The sequence below is a fragment of the Carassius auratus genome, chromosome 2, assembly GCF_003368295.1.
Source record: "Carassius auratus strain Wakin chromosome 2, ASM336829v1, whole genome shotgun sequence".
Classification (NCBI taxonomy): domain Eukaryota; kingdom Metazoa; phylum Chordata; class Actinopteri; order Cypriniformes; family Cyprinidae; genus Carassius; species Carassius auratus.
The window spans coordinates 22,423,675-22,437,122 of NC_039244.1; the positions used below are offsets into that span (position 1 = coordinate 22,423,675).

General features: G+C 36.6%; 1 protein-coding gene across 1 annotated transcript in view; it reads left to right on the plus strand.

The window, feature by feature from the left end:
* LOC113120872 (adenylate cyclase type 8-like) overlaps nucleotides 1–13,448 on the plus strand; it is a 38,186-nt gene that overhangs the window by 2,649 nt on the left and 22,089 nt on the right. The window contains exons 2-7 of the mRNA XM_026290985.1: nucleotides 5,536–5,685; nucleotides 7,511–7,641; nucleotides 8,759–8,870; nucleotides 11,232–11,359; nucleotides 12,460–12,618; nucleotides 12,875–13,145. Of these exons, the coding sequence (XP_026146770.1) occupies nucleotides 5,536–5,685; nucleotides 7,511–7,641; nucleotides 8,759–8,870; nucleotides 11,232–11,359; nucleotides 12,460–12,618; nucleotides 12,875–13,145 (951 nt within the window). The remainder of the gene's footprint in view (nucleotides 1–5,535; nucleotides 5,686–7,510; nucleotides 7,642–8,758; nucleotides 8,871–11,231; nucleotides 11,360–12,459; nucleotides 12,619–12,874; nucleotides 13,146–13,448) is intronic.

Below are 13,448 nucleotides of genomic sequence, written 5' to 3' on the forward strand. Positions count from 1 at the left end.
AAAATGTGTGTGTTGAATTTGTCGAAGATGCTGTGAGGTAGACTTTAAAAATAGCAAGCGTGGGAGGGAGATATAGGGCTCTCTGACTCACACACTTGTCTGCCGGCATCTCTTCGTTTCCCATCTCTGTTTTCTTCTCCTTCGCTTATACTATAGGACGCACTCACACACTTTCTCAGACCTGTCCACACACCTGCTTCGGTGTTTAGCGCTACGTATGTAGAATGTCATCAGTGCCAGGGTAAGACAGACATCAGTTAGCATGCAGTTGCTTTCTTGTTCTCTCTCTGGGTTTATGGAAACTCCTGCAGGGTCTCCATCAATCATTTATAAGACACTTCACAAACTCCACCAGACAAGTGTGAGAGTGTTGTGTGCAGCTGGAAGGATTGTCGATAGACAAAGTGCAGGGTGATGATGTGGGTCAGAAGAGTAATTCCAGCTTTCAGTACGAGAGGTTTGGAGTTCAAATCTTTCTTGACTGACCATAAATACACTCACACATAAATACATATCTCATCTCAGATAGGCTTTTTAAAGGTTTTGGTAAGTAAAACATTAATATTGTGAAATATTGCTACAATTTAAAATTACAGATTTTTATTTTAATATATTTGAAATTGTAAATTATTCCTGTGATTGTAAAGCTGAATATTCAGCAACTAATATTCCAGTCTTTAGTGTCACATGATCCTTCAGAAATCATTCCGATATGCTGATTTGGTGCTCAAAAGACATCTCTTATTACTGTCAATGTTGAAAATAGCTGCTTAATATTTTTGTGGAAACTTCTTTTTGAAGAAGCATTAAATGTATTTACTGTCATTTTGTTCAAATACAGTATATTGTTAATATAATGAAATACACCATTGGTTATTGTGCTTGAACGTGTGAATTTGAGACGAGCTGACTTCATACATCCACTTAAACATCCTTGAAAGCAATTGGTTAAAAATCATTAAAAACATCTCTGAAGAAGGACGCCAGTTCAGAGAAAAGCTCTTGCTTTATTTGTTTGCAGATATGACTTGGTTTAATATTTTCTATCTAATGAAATGAAATACAGACTTTTTTAAGTTGGAAATAAGGTTCCAAAATATATATACAAATACTTTTTGACACAACTATGTAAGAAAAGGTACCATCTTTGGTGCATTTGGTTTTGTGGAACAGAAAGTAACAGAAGTGGTGCACTGTTTGTGGGCAGGACTCTGTGCCGAACATTGCTGCCCTACATATGCAGAGGTCTGCCATTGACTTGAGGGAAAGATGACACTTAATATAACAAAGTTTAGGATTCGGAGTGAATAACTTCAGACATCTTGCGGCAGCTGGTGTTTTCAGCAAACATGTAGCGAGATCACAGATTTTTTTTAAGGAGGCTGAATTCAGTGTAAATTGTATTAATAAATACAATTAAATAAATGGGCTCTAGCAAAGCCTATGACACAGTATCAGTTACTTTCAGAAACCTGACTGTATGTGTAGACCAAGCACACACAGAATGCATTTCTGGACCTTTTTGCACATGGAGATTTTCACACATGTACAGAGATCAGTATTAGCAGGCTCCCTAGTAAATTAAATTTTTATGTCTGAGTGACTGATAATGTATTTTCAGTCTAGTACTTGATTGCTGACACTGTAGATGGTCCTGCAGTGTGATCAAAACTCTCAGATCAATCAGGTGCTGCTAACAATGATAGTGTAAAGTTGTCCTGAGTTCAGTATTACACTGTAGAGGGCAACATGGACAGAATTAGTAGGTAATGGTCCAGTGCTTAAGGTTTGATCGAAAAAGACTGTTTCACATCAAAATAAATATGGCATGTACTCTGACTAATGTTTCACGAGGAACAAGAAGACAGGACCATTCAAGTAATTTAAAATAGATTGAGATTAACCCTGACCACATCAGTGAAAAGTGCTGGGAATGAAATATATAAAAGTGATCTGTAGGTGAGCAGTTATAGGTGAAACTATTATTCTGTATAGCACTTAAAGGTCTCTGCTGTCAGAGGAGAAGATTGTGGGCTTTAAAGGAATAGTTCATCCAAAAATGAAAATGTTCTATACGTTTAGTCACACTCACCTCGCATCTAAGATGACTTTGCTTATTCATAAGAACAGATTTGGAGAAATTTAGTATTACATCACTTGCCCTGAAACGGATCCTCTGCAGTGAATGGGTGGCATCAAAATGAGAATCCAAACAACTGCTAAAAACATTATTCCAGAATATTAGTTAATGTCTTATGAGACAAAAAGCTGTGTGTTTGTAATAAATAAATCCATTATTAAGACATCTTTATCTTAAAATTTTTGCTTCCTGGATAAAATATGAGACCTCTATCCAAAATGTTGCTTTTTCCAGTAAAACAATGTCATCTCATCTGTATCAGGAGATAAATATTTACAGATAAAAGCACTGTTTACAAGTGGAAACACTCCAAAACAGTTCTAAACAAGTGTGTCAGTGGATTATGTGAGATGACATCATGGGCTGGGCTTTGTTTGCTGGAGGAAGCAATATTATGGATTATGGACTATAGAAGGGAAAGTTTACAGGTAAAATGCCTTGATGCCTTTGTTTCTTACAAACACACAACTTTTCACTTAACAAGACATTAGCTGATGGACTGAAGTCATGTGTTTTACTTGTGGATTATTGTGATGTTTTTATCAGCTGTTTGGACTCTCATTCTGATGGCACCCATTCCATGAAGAGGAACCATTGGTGAGCAAGTGATGCAATGCTAAGTTTCTTCAAATCTGTTTCAAAGAAGAAACAAACTGATCTACATCCTGGATAGTTTGAGAGTGAGCAAACTTTTTTATTTTTATTTTTTATTTGTGTTAAATTTTGAATTATCAGTGGCCAGCAGCATATCTTTAGGAAATCTCATAGGCAGCATTTTAAAACAGTAATCAACCCCTGAAATTAAATGGAGTGTTAATTAAATCTCAGTTCGGCTCCTCAGTGTGGTGAAGACTCTCTGGCTGGAGTACAATGTTGATATTAACAGTTTCATTAGATCTGTTGGTCTACGAGCCACTATGCAGTTGTTATTATGATTATTTTTTTATAATTTGCTGCAGTCAATGGGAGTCAATCACTCTTAACGATTTCTGCTGCATGCTGATGGATATCACTGTACTTTGCTGAGATAATTATGGTGTTAAGGACTATAGTTGAACTGTGTGTGTGTGTGTGTGTGTGTGTGGTTTGAAGCATTTATTTAGAAGTCAGTGATTTAACTTTACATATTTGTTGTGTTAATTCTCCTGCTGTATTTAACTGATGGCCACACACACACACACACACTGTATGAAATGAAGAGTGGACTCAAAACATTTTCATATTTAAGCTAAGCTGCACATATAGAACTGAAAGAATATTGCATAGATAAAATACCAATTCAAATGTCATTAATTTTTAAAAAATTCTTTCAGTACTTTCGCCTTTATATCTCACAATTGGGACTGTCATAATTACAACTTTACATCTCACATTTGGGATTTGATATTTTACAATTGGGTCTTTTGTTCTCATAATTGCACCTTTATATTTCACAGTTGCAATTCCATATCTCACATTAGGGAGTATTTCTTATAATTGTGACTTTGTGTCTCACAGTTGGGAATCGTTCTCATGAATGAACCTTATGTCTCAAAAATATTTTGATCTTATTACTCATAATTGCAACATTATGCCTAAAAAAAAAAAAAGTTTATTTTAAACTTTCTCACAGTTACTTAAACAGGTCGCCATACTCATTATGTAAAGCATTTCACAGATGTTTCTTATGTTTAAAAATATATATTATTCAAAATTATTATTATTATTTCTGTTTGTTAAATATTAGTGGGTCATGGCCATAATTAATTACTGTAAAGAACTAAACCTGTGGTTATCTTCCTAGTACACCTGTGGGGAACTGACCTAAAACTTATTAAAACAACATTGGATAAATGTACCCCATTTCCCATGGTTAAGAGTAATATTCTAAGAACACACAAATACTGGTCATTGTTCTGTAGCCTGTTCATATTTTGGTATGTGGAGAGGATTTGTGTGATGTGAGATGATGTTTTTAAAGGTCATTAATTTGAATAGGAAAAGTCTGAAATAATGAGCTTTCCTATTAGAACTGTCCACATCACTTATCTCTTTGTGTGTTATTGTATATTACTGCCCATGCACATTACAATTACAAACAGCAACAATTAGAATTATTAAAAGTTATATTTTAGTGGATTTGCATGCTAACTTTCTTGAATGTTGATAATGTTTGCTTCATTAATTCTGCTGTGTGTGTGTGTACTGGAGGGGTTGTATTAATTAGGGCCTCTGTCAAAAAAAAATGATGTAATTGAAACTATAAAGGATGGGGGGCTCTTTAATCAGTCATAAAATGTAAATTCCGGTGAGGGATGTGTCTAATTGATGCACACACACACACACACGCACGCACGCACGCACACGCACACACACGCACACGCACACGCACACGCACACACACACACACACACACACACACACATGCCTATAAGGCTTTTATAGTAACAGGTGCAAAGACATGCCTAAACATGTTAGGGCAGTGATTTATTTTAGAGTGTTAATGATTTCAGGTGGTTACATCATACTTCATACATCGTAATCTTATTGATGGCAGAGGGGTAAGTGGTTCAATTATTAATTGCAGAGGGTTAAGTGTTTCAATTCAGTTCTAATGTACTTGTACATAAGATACACAAGGAAGCCAGAAACCAGCAATATAAAATCAGCATGGTTTTATATCTTTATATTAATGCAAAATATTTTGACAGATTTCTCATAAGAAAATCACAGTGTCTATGAATTTTAATCAGTTAATTTATGAGATTAAATAATTAAAAATAAGACCATGCACAGTTTCTTAAAAATCTATTTGCTTTTGAAACTTTTTTTTTGAGTACTTTTAAATAATAGCATGCTTAATAACTCTAAAATATTGTACTCTGCCTCATGTATATGACTGACATTTATTAATTTTACATTAGTGTGCATTTATGTCTGTCTCTGTGTGTGTGTGTGTGTTTGTGTGTGTGTGAAATAGGAAGAAATTTTACATTTAGCTTCTGTCTCTTAGAGCATAGTATTGCATTTAAATTAAAATAAGCATTGTATGTTTATGATCAGGGTCTGAAATTTACACTTGCCAAGTGCCAGTTGCAAAGGAAAAATACCTCTTACTTGGCACTGGCTGGTATCTGCTACTGTGCAGGTTTGTTTTGAACAGTAATGCAGGCAGTGTAATGCCAAAAATATACTCTAGTAAAAATGTAAAATACTGCCACTCACGATTGACACATGAAGCAAAATATTAATTTTGGACACTGTTTATGCTGTTTTTGTTTCCAGTGTAATATTCCACACACTGTCATATACAGCTGATAAATGGTTGTAGTTCATTTGTATCTAGAATAGTTTCACCTGCAGTTTAGTACACTAATATCTTAAGGTTCTCTGTTTTTTCTTCTCTTTCTCTCCAGCTGTTAGCTCAGGTGCTGCTGTTCTTATGTATAAACACTGCAGGGATGTTTATCAGCTACCTGTCAGACCGCGCCCAGCGACAGGCCTTTCTGGAGACACGCAGGTGCATCGAGGCACGTCTCCGCCTGGAGACCGAGAACCAGCGCCAGGTTAGTGTTTGCAAACTTTTACATTTTCCTGCAAACACATGTAAATGTGTATGTGAGCAGAGTGCTTTTGGATGTTTTCAGGAAGTTTATGTGTACTGAATGTGTGCAAAACAAAACAACCTTTTCAACAAATTGCGATGCTAACTGTACTTGTAACAAAATACCACAGTTTATATTAGGGCTACACGAATAATCGCATGTGATTGTCATGCGTGTCTCGTCAGTAAAGCTGGTTCTGTGATTAGCAGTAAATGTCCATTACCTGCTTTCAAATGGAGCGGTACTTAATATACAGAGTCGTAGTTCGCTGACAAGCTATGCAATATCGCGTTCATAACTGCATGTGATTCATCTGCGATTATGGCGTGGTATTGCGTAGCTTGTCAGCGAACTTACTGAGACACGCATGGCAATTGCATACGATTAATCATGCAGCTCTAGTTTAGATGTGTCTGTTTATATTATATATACTATATATATATTATAAGCGACAATTATTCTGCCAATATTTGACAATTTTGGTCATTTTTTCAGGATTTTTTTTATGAATATAAAGTTCAAAAGAACACAATTTATTTGAAATATAAATCTTTTCTAACTTTACAAATGTATTTACTGTCACTTTTGATCAATTTAATACATATTTGCTGAATAAAAATATTCAGTTCCTTCCCCCCAAAAAATCTTACTGACCCCAACCTTTTAAAAGTGTGTGCGCACTTATGCTCACACGTAACCTTGCCACATCACACTCCTTTATTAGCAATGAGCCACAGTGGGTGAGAGTAATTGATTTAAAGATGAGAACAGCGTCTCATGAGGACAGAAGGCTAGTGTAGAAAGGTTCCGAGACTCCTTAGGGAATCTCTCTCCATTTCCCCCTCCCCCACCCATCTCTTTCTCTGAGAGCACTCTAGCTGTTTGCTGAAGTGGGTTTTATTTGCCAGTCAAGTGGAGCCCATGCTGGTACCACTGTGTGGGTGTGTGTGTGCTTGCATTTCCTCTTCTTTTGTATGTCCATCTATCCAAATTTCCTGTGCTTTTAGCCCAGCCAGTGGTGAAAGTACAAACCCCTGGCTTGGTGAATTCATATTTGCATGTACCTCTTTATCCATGCAGCATCATAATGGTGAATTACAGCTTAGGTGTGTAATTGTTTTTCAGTTTGATAATACTTTCTCCTACCTCAGCCAACATAATATAGAGAGGCAGCTGTTAATTTTATTCCTCCCAAAAAGTGTAAGCGCTATTGTTGTTTGTCTATGCGTCTGACCAGCCCAACACCACAATGTTGGCTCAACCAATGGAAGACTGGAAACAGTTTGAAAATATTATTATTTTTGCAATTACTTTTGGTGCAATTACATACTAAATATATTTGGCAGATGTTATTGTAAAAGCATTCAGACTTTTTATTCTCACTACTGAATTATAAATTGATTTTGATTTTTGGGAAATGATTTTGAAAAGACACAGTTATGCATTTGTATTTAGCCCTTTGGATGCTCTGGGATATTTAATTGACTGAACTTTCGCTGTTACTGCAGTAAAAGAAAACAGTATCATATATTAATGTGTGGTGTTAAATAATGAAATAATGAAAAAAAAACCTGTTTCCTAATGAAATTCTACCTTATAATTTGTGAAGTAGTTTAAATGTAAAACTGGTATACTAGTTGAATTGGTAAACTGGATGAAACTCAAAGGGAATTGATGTGTATAATATAAAAAAAAGTGTTTTTGTTTGTGTACTTGTGTATTCAGTGACTGAATGATTTAAATCCATGTTTAATGAAGCATGTTACCCATGCTGCACCTGTGTTAGGAGCGTCTGGTCTTGTCAGTGCTGCCGCGCTTCGTAGTGCTGGAGATGATTAACGACATGACCAACGTGGAGGACGAGACCCTACAGCACCAGTTTCACCGTATCTACATTCACCGCTATGAGAACGTGAGGTAATTTCTTCCATTGGGGTACTGACATCATGAATAGAACAAAAAAGAATCAAATGGAATTGAATCAGTCAACCACCATTAAGGTTTGATCACCCACCATTCCAGCTCAGTCACCCGCCGTAATGGCCCAGTCATCCTTGATTATGGCTGAGTCACTCTCTTATGTAACCCACACAAGTAGCCCAGTACAGCGCAGTCAGTCACCATAAGAGCACGTAATAGGCTCTGACTGGCCCCGAAAATGGCAGTTCATGGCCATTTGAGCCAAAATGAATCCATTTTAGCCACCCTTAACGCTGGCCTATACTTATTCTTACATCATCCATTAAATTGTGTTAATATGGTATATGTAATAACAAATGTATAATGAATGATCGCAGATAAAATACTTGTCATGTCATAAAACAACATTTAATGTCAGCTTAATCTGTTCTTAACATGAAGTCCCTTATAGAAATTTATTTAAAAAAAAAATGGCATGTTCCACAGCATAATTTCTGTAATCTGTTTATTTGTGCAGTTATAGGACTGTTCAAAATGTTAAAAACAATAAGATTTTTGAACGTTTTTGAAAAACATCACTTGCTTACTAGGTTGCGTTTATTTGATCAGAAATACAGTAAAAACAGAAATATTGTGGAACAATTTTAAACAACTGTTTTCTATTTAACTGTATTTTAAAATAAGATTTACTCATGTGTTCCTGTGAATTATCAGCAGCCATTACTCCAGTCTTCAGTTTCACATGATGCTGATTTTGGTCCTCAAGAAACATTTCTCATTATTATCAATGAAAACAATTTTACTGCTTAAAATGTTTGTTGAATCTGTGATCTTTTTTTCAGGATTTTGGATAAATCAAAAATTCAAAACAACAGTGTTTTTACTGTCACTTTTGATCAATTAAAAAAAAACATTAATAACCCTAAACATTTTAAAAGTAACGTAGCTTGCTTAGCTATTATGTTTAAACTTATTAGTACAATTAGCTTATATATTTAGGAAGTTTTGTCTGTTTATCTCACTTTAAAATGTATTGATTGGTTGTAAAATGTTTGGGAAATCTATTATCATTATTTTTTTTCAGCTGGTCTGTGTGCATGTGTGTTTTGTGCAGTATTCTCTTTGCTGATGTGAAGGGCTTCACCAATCTTTCCACCACACTCTCCGCTCAGGAACTCGTTCGAATGCTCAATGAACTCTTTGCACGCTTTGACCGACTGGCACACGTGAGTGACTTACACACATACATTAGTATAAAACATGTAATGGTCCTTGAAATAGCACTTGGAGATTAATTAAGGCATGCAAGGGGGTGGGGGTTGGATTTATATTGTATGAAAAAAAAAACGAACAGAATTTCTTCTTGGGAAAGGTATACAGGTTTGGAACGACATAAGGTTCAGTAAATGATGACAGATAAAAAAAATTTGGCTACCTATCCCTTTAAGTCATTGTGATTCAACACACCACCTTTATATGTAAATTAGGATTATTTTAGTGCTTTATTCACATAAGTCAGCGCTGTTTATCTCAGGCAATTGCTGCTTCGCTTGCACATATTTATTGCAGGATGTGTGAAACAAAGACAAGTGTTATGTTTGTGTGCCAAGGGCAGTTCCTGCATATCTTGGCTTGGTGTTTATAGTGGCACCAGATAAGCTGAGTTCAGTTAGAGTACAGAGGCGATTGAAATATGTGCCAGCTCACCCTCCTTCATGTCCTGCAGTGCACTGATGTGCTAAATGCCTGCTGCAAAAGTCATATAAATAAAATCATTCTGACAGTGTCCCCAACATTAATAACATTGATTTATGAGTGTGTGTGTGTGTAAGCGCAAGTGTACAACTGTCAACAGCCAGTGAATATCTTAATTGGCTGCCCTTGGAATAAAAGAACAACATTAGTTACACATGGTATATTATGGGCAAATTGATTTTTGTGTTTTTAACAAATGTATTTTTTGTTCTGTTGTTCAGACTGGAGGAGGAAATAAATGCATTATGAAGAATATTAAGCTCCATCCTAATTCTGCAGTTTTCCAATAATCGTATTCATGAGTCAGTATAATAATCATTGGAGATTAACCAACCATAAAGTGGCTTGCTGATGCATATTGCAGATATTCAAATGTGGCATATGTCATGTTTAAATATCCTTGTGTCCTTGTGCGTGTTTGTGTGAATTTGCAGTCACACTCAGGCGAACAAGCCTGGTGTGGTATTAAATTCTGCAGCAGATTATTGTAATGAACAGTATTCATTTTCTCTCCCAATGGCAATGTCTATTCAGAGGTGTCATATGTGTGTGGTAAGTGCTGTACTGGTTAACTGTGCAGTTGATTCATTGCCAGCTTTCATTGGCCAGGGTCCACCTAATGGGAAATGTACATTAACGCTTTCGTTACTTGACATATGATTTAAGCATGTGATGTAGAGACACCAAAAACATGACAAAATTTGCTATATTTTTTAGACTTGCCATGGAAATACCATGTTTATGGACATAAACCCTGGTTGTGCCATGATATTCGTTGGAGTACTGTATATTTGAGGACCATATTATGTTATCAGAATGTCTGTTCCCTTGGAAACAAATCCATGACCTTGATGTTGCAAGCAGCATGTGCTAGCATTTGACCTACAGAAATCTATGAATAATATGACTATTATATTATATAATACGATTTGTGTCATACCTAACAACGCCCTTTATATAAATTCACCGTAAACCTTTTTTTTTTATCAAATAAATGCACCTTGGTGAGCATAAGATACTTTTTTAAAAACACAAAGAATCTTACTGATCCCAAGCTTCTCAACAGTTGTGTGTGTATAAAAAATACCATGGTATTATCGTCTGATACCATCAATGTTACTACAGTACTTTTTCCTTAAGGCTCAATCCAAATAAGAGCAGGTTCAAGTTTAATAATATCTTTATTAGCATCATGCTGTAATGTTGATGTTTTGAGTATGGAGTGTGCTGTTACAATAGCTTTTAATGCTAGTTCCCATGTTTATTTCCAAATAAATTGGCCCATGGTTTGATATTGATTATGTGAAGGGAATTCACTTAGCCTTCAGATTAGCACTAGTGCTTCAAACTTGCTATCATGAATCAGTCCAGAGCTAATCGAGCTGTAGGTGGTGTTTTTAGCATCTGACAAATGACAGGTACGTGCGTAATGACTCTTTGTTTCCATACAGCCATTTACTGAGCTTTGAAAAGACATTAATACGGCAGTAGGCATGAGTAATGGATCTCAGAGAGACTGAATGAGTGAGTGGGGGCCTTATAATTACCACCCTCTCTGAGCTCTACACAAAAACCTGGCAGGCTGAGAGATAACAACCACAGATAGAGACTGCAGTGGAAATTATAGGGTAATAGTGGTTATAAATGCTCAAACCCTCATATAAAGTATCCCTGTGAAACTTTGCAACTATTACATTAAGCAGCTATCCACTTAATTACTTTTATTGGGATAACTTGATGTATTTTGATTGATTCAGTTGCAATAAATTAAAATATTGTCAACAGTTTGTAAATAAAAATTAAAAATGTCTTCCCCCCCCTCCCCCCCTAAGGAGCATCATTGTCTGAGGATCAAGATACTGGGGGATTGTTATTATTGTGTTTCTGGCCTTCCTGAGCCTCGACTGGATCATGCCCACTGCTGTGTTGAGATGGGCCTCAGCATGATCAAAACCATCAGGTAATGGTGAAACTGTTCATGTTTTATACTGCCAGCCAACACTAAATACGGGAAATCATACACTACATCTTTTTGTAGTGAACAGACTGAAATTTAAGCCATTCAGTGATTTTGAACTATCTTGACTTTAACCATACTATAACTGTATATATATACTTATTAATGCAAGACGTAATAATGCACAAAATTGAATTGTTCTATTGAGTCACACCAATAATGAATCATATGATCAAGTTCACAAAGCTTGCATAAATTATATGAATCATCTTGTTCTCAAGCTTAACTGACTGACTCAATAATCACAGTGGTAAATGGCCCACCTGAGTGGAAGATTGTAAGTGAATAATGAATGACTTGTCAAGTGTGCATGAGTTGTATGGACTATTTTTAAGATTATTTTATGGAACTTATTGAAGCTTGACCTCTCTCTAACTACACAATCAACAAACCATCATATTATTTAATTTCTCATCTTTGTGTTCCACTGAAGAAAGTCATAACCAATTTGATATGACAAGAGTGCAAGTAAACGGATCTCATTTGCTATGCTTCTTTCCTATAGGTCGCCAAATTGGGCAAAGGAACTCACAAAATTAGACATAATGTTAATATCTGCCTTACAGGTTGCATTTGAGTTTGTATTGGGTATTATTAGTGTTATTTTAAAACAATGGAAGTCTGTGGTATGTCAGTAGTAAGGTAAAGTGAGTGAGTGAATGACAGTGAGGGAGAGGCCAGTAGACCAGTTCTGTTGACCCTTAATAGAGACTAGATAGCAGATGAGACGCCCTTGTTCCGCAGGTGTGTGTGTATGTGTGTGCTGCACTAGTGTGAGTGCTGTCAGATATCACAGCACTCACACTACCACTCAACACGCACACAGCAGTGACAGTGTGACCTCGATTCCTCTTTTTATAAACAGCCACTTACTTCTGCCTGGTACCCCATTCAGAAGTAATAATATGATGTGTATTTCAACTTGCCTGTAAACCCAGTGTGAGTTCTCTAGCTCAACAGTTGTTTAGCAGCACCATTACAGAATTGCAACACAGCTAGCTAGCTACATATCCATCCTAACCTTTCTGTATTTGTATGTTTAGGTATGTGCGCTCACGTACAAAGCATGACATAGACATGCGCATCGGTATCCACTCCGGCTCAGTTCTCTGTGGAGTTCTTGGTTTGCGGAAATGGCAGTTTGACGTCTGGTCTTGGGATGTCGACATAGCCAACAAACTGGAGTCAGGGGGAATACCTGGGTAAGATACACACACATGTGCACAAAAAAGCTCTCTTTTGGGATAAAAAAATAAGGGAAGTACAGTGGGATTATCCAGTTGCCCTCAAATATGCTTGACTGTGATGGAAAATATATATTTTATGGACACCTCTCCTCTCCTTCTTGTGTAATTGTGTGGGAGGAAATTAATTTGGTTTTTGTATCTTCTCATTTTGAAAAAGATGCTTTGTTTTGGATGTGTGAGATAAATCTGTAGTGAATTTTGGCCCCCTCAGGAGGATCCACATCTCTAAAGCGGCTCTAGACTGTCTGAACGGTGTTTATGAGGTGGAGGAGGGTCACGGCAAGGACCGTAACGACTTCCTGCGCAGGCATAACATCGAGACTTTCCTGATCAAGCAGCCAGAGGAGAGCTTACTCACACTGCCTGAGGACATCATGAGAGATTCCACCAACCAATCAGATCACAGAACATCTAACACTTCCTTCACGGAGGGAACATGGAGCCCTGAACTTCCCTTCCATAACATAGTGGGCAAACAGAATGTGAGTGCAATACACACACAAGCAAACAACCAAACAAGCACAGTTAAGAAAACACACATTAACACACATCAATTCTGAACCTCAAACACAGCAGACAAATTGAGCTTAAATTGAGGCTCTGTGTCTGTTTACGGCACCTGTCTTTCATTTCAGTGTGAGCTCCTCATTTATTTCCACATCTCTCCATTTTTTTTCATGCTCGTCCTGCATGGTTTTTGCATTGTTTGGTTGCTCTGGATTGCTGTGTGTAGTTACTTTGTAACGTATATTGGTGATCTGCGTCTGTAAGTGCACATGTAAGGG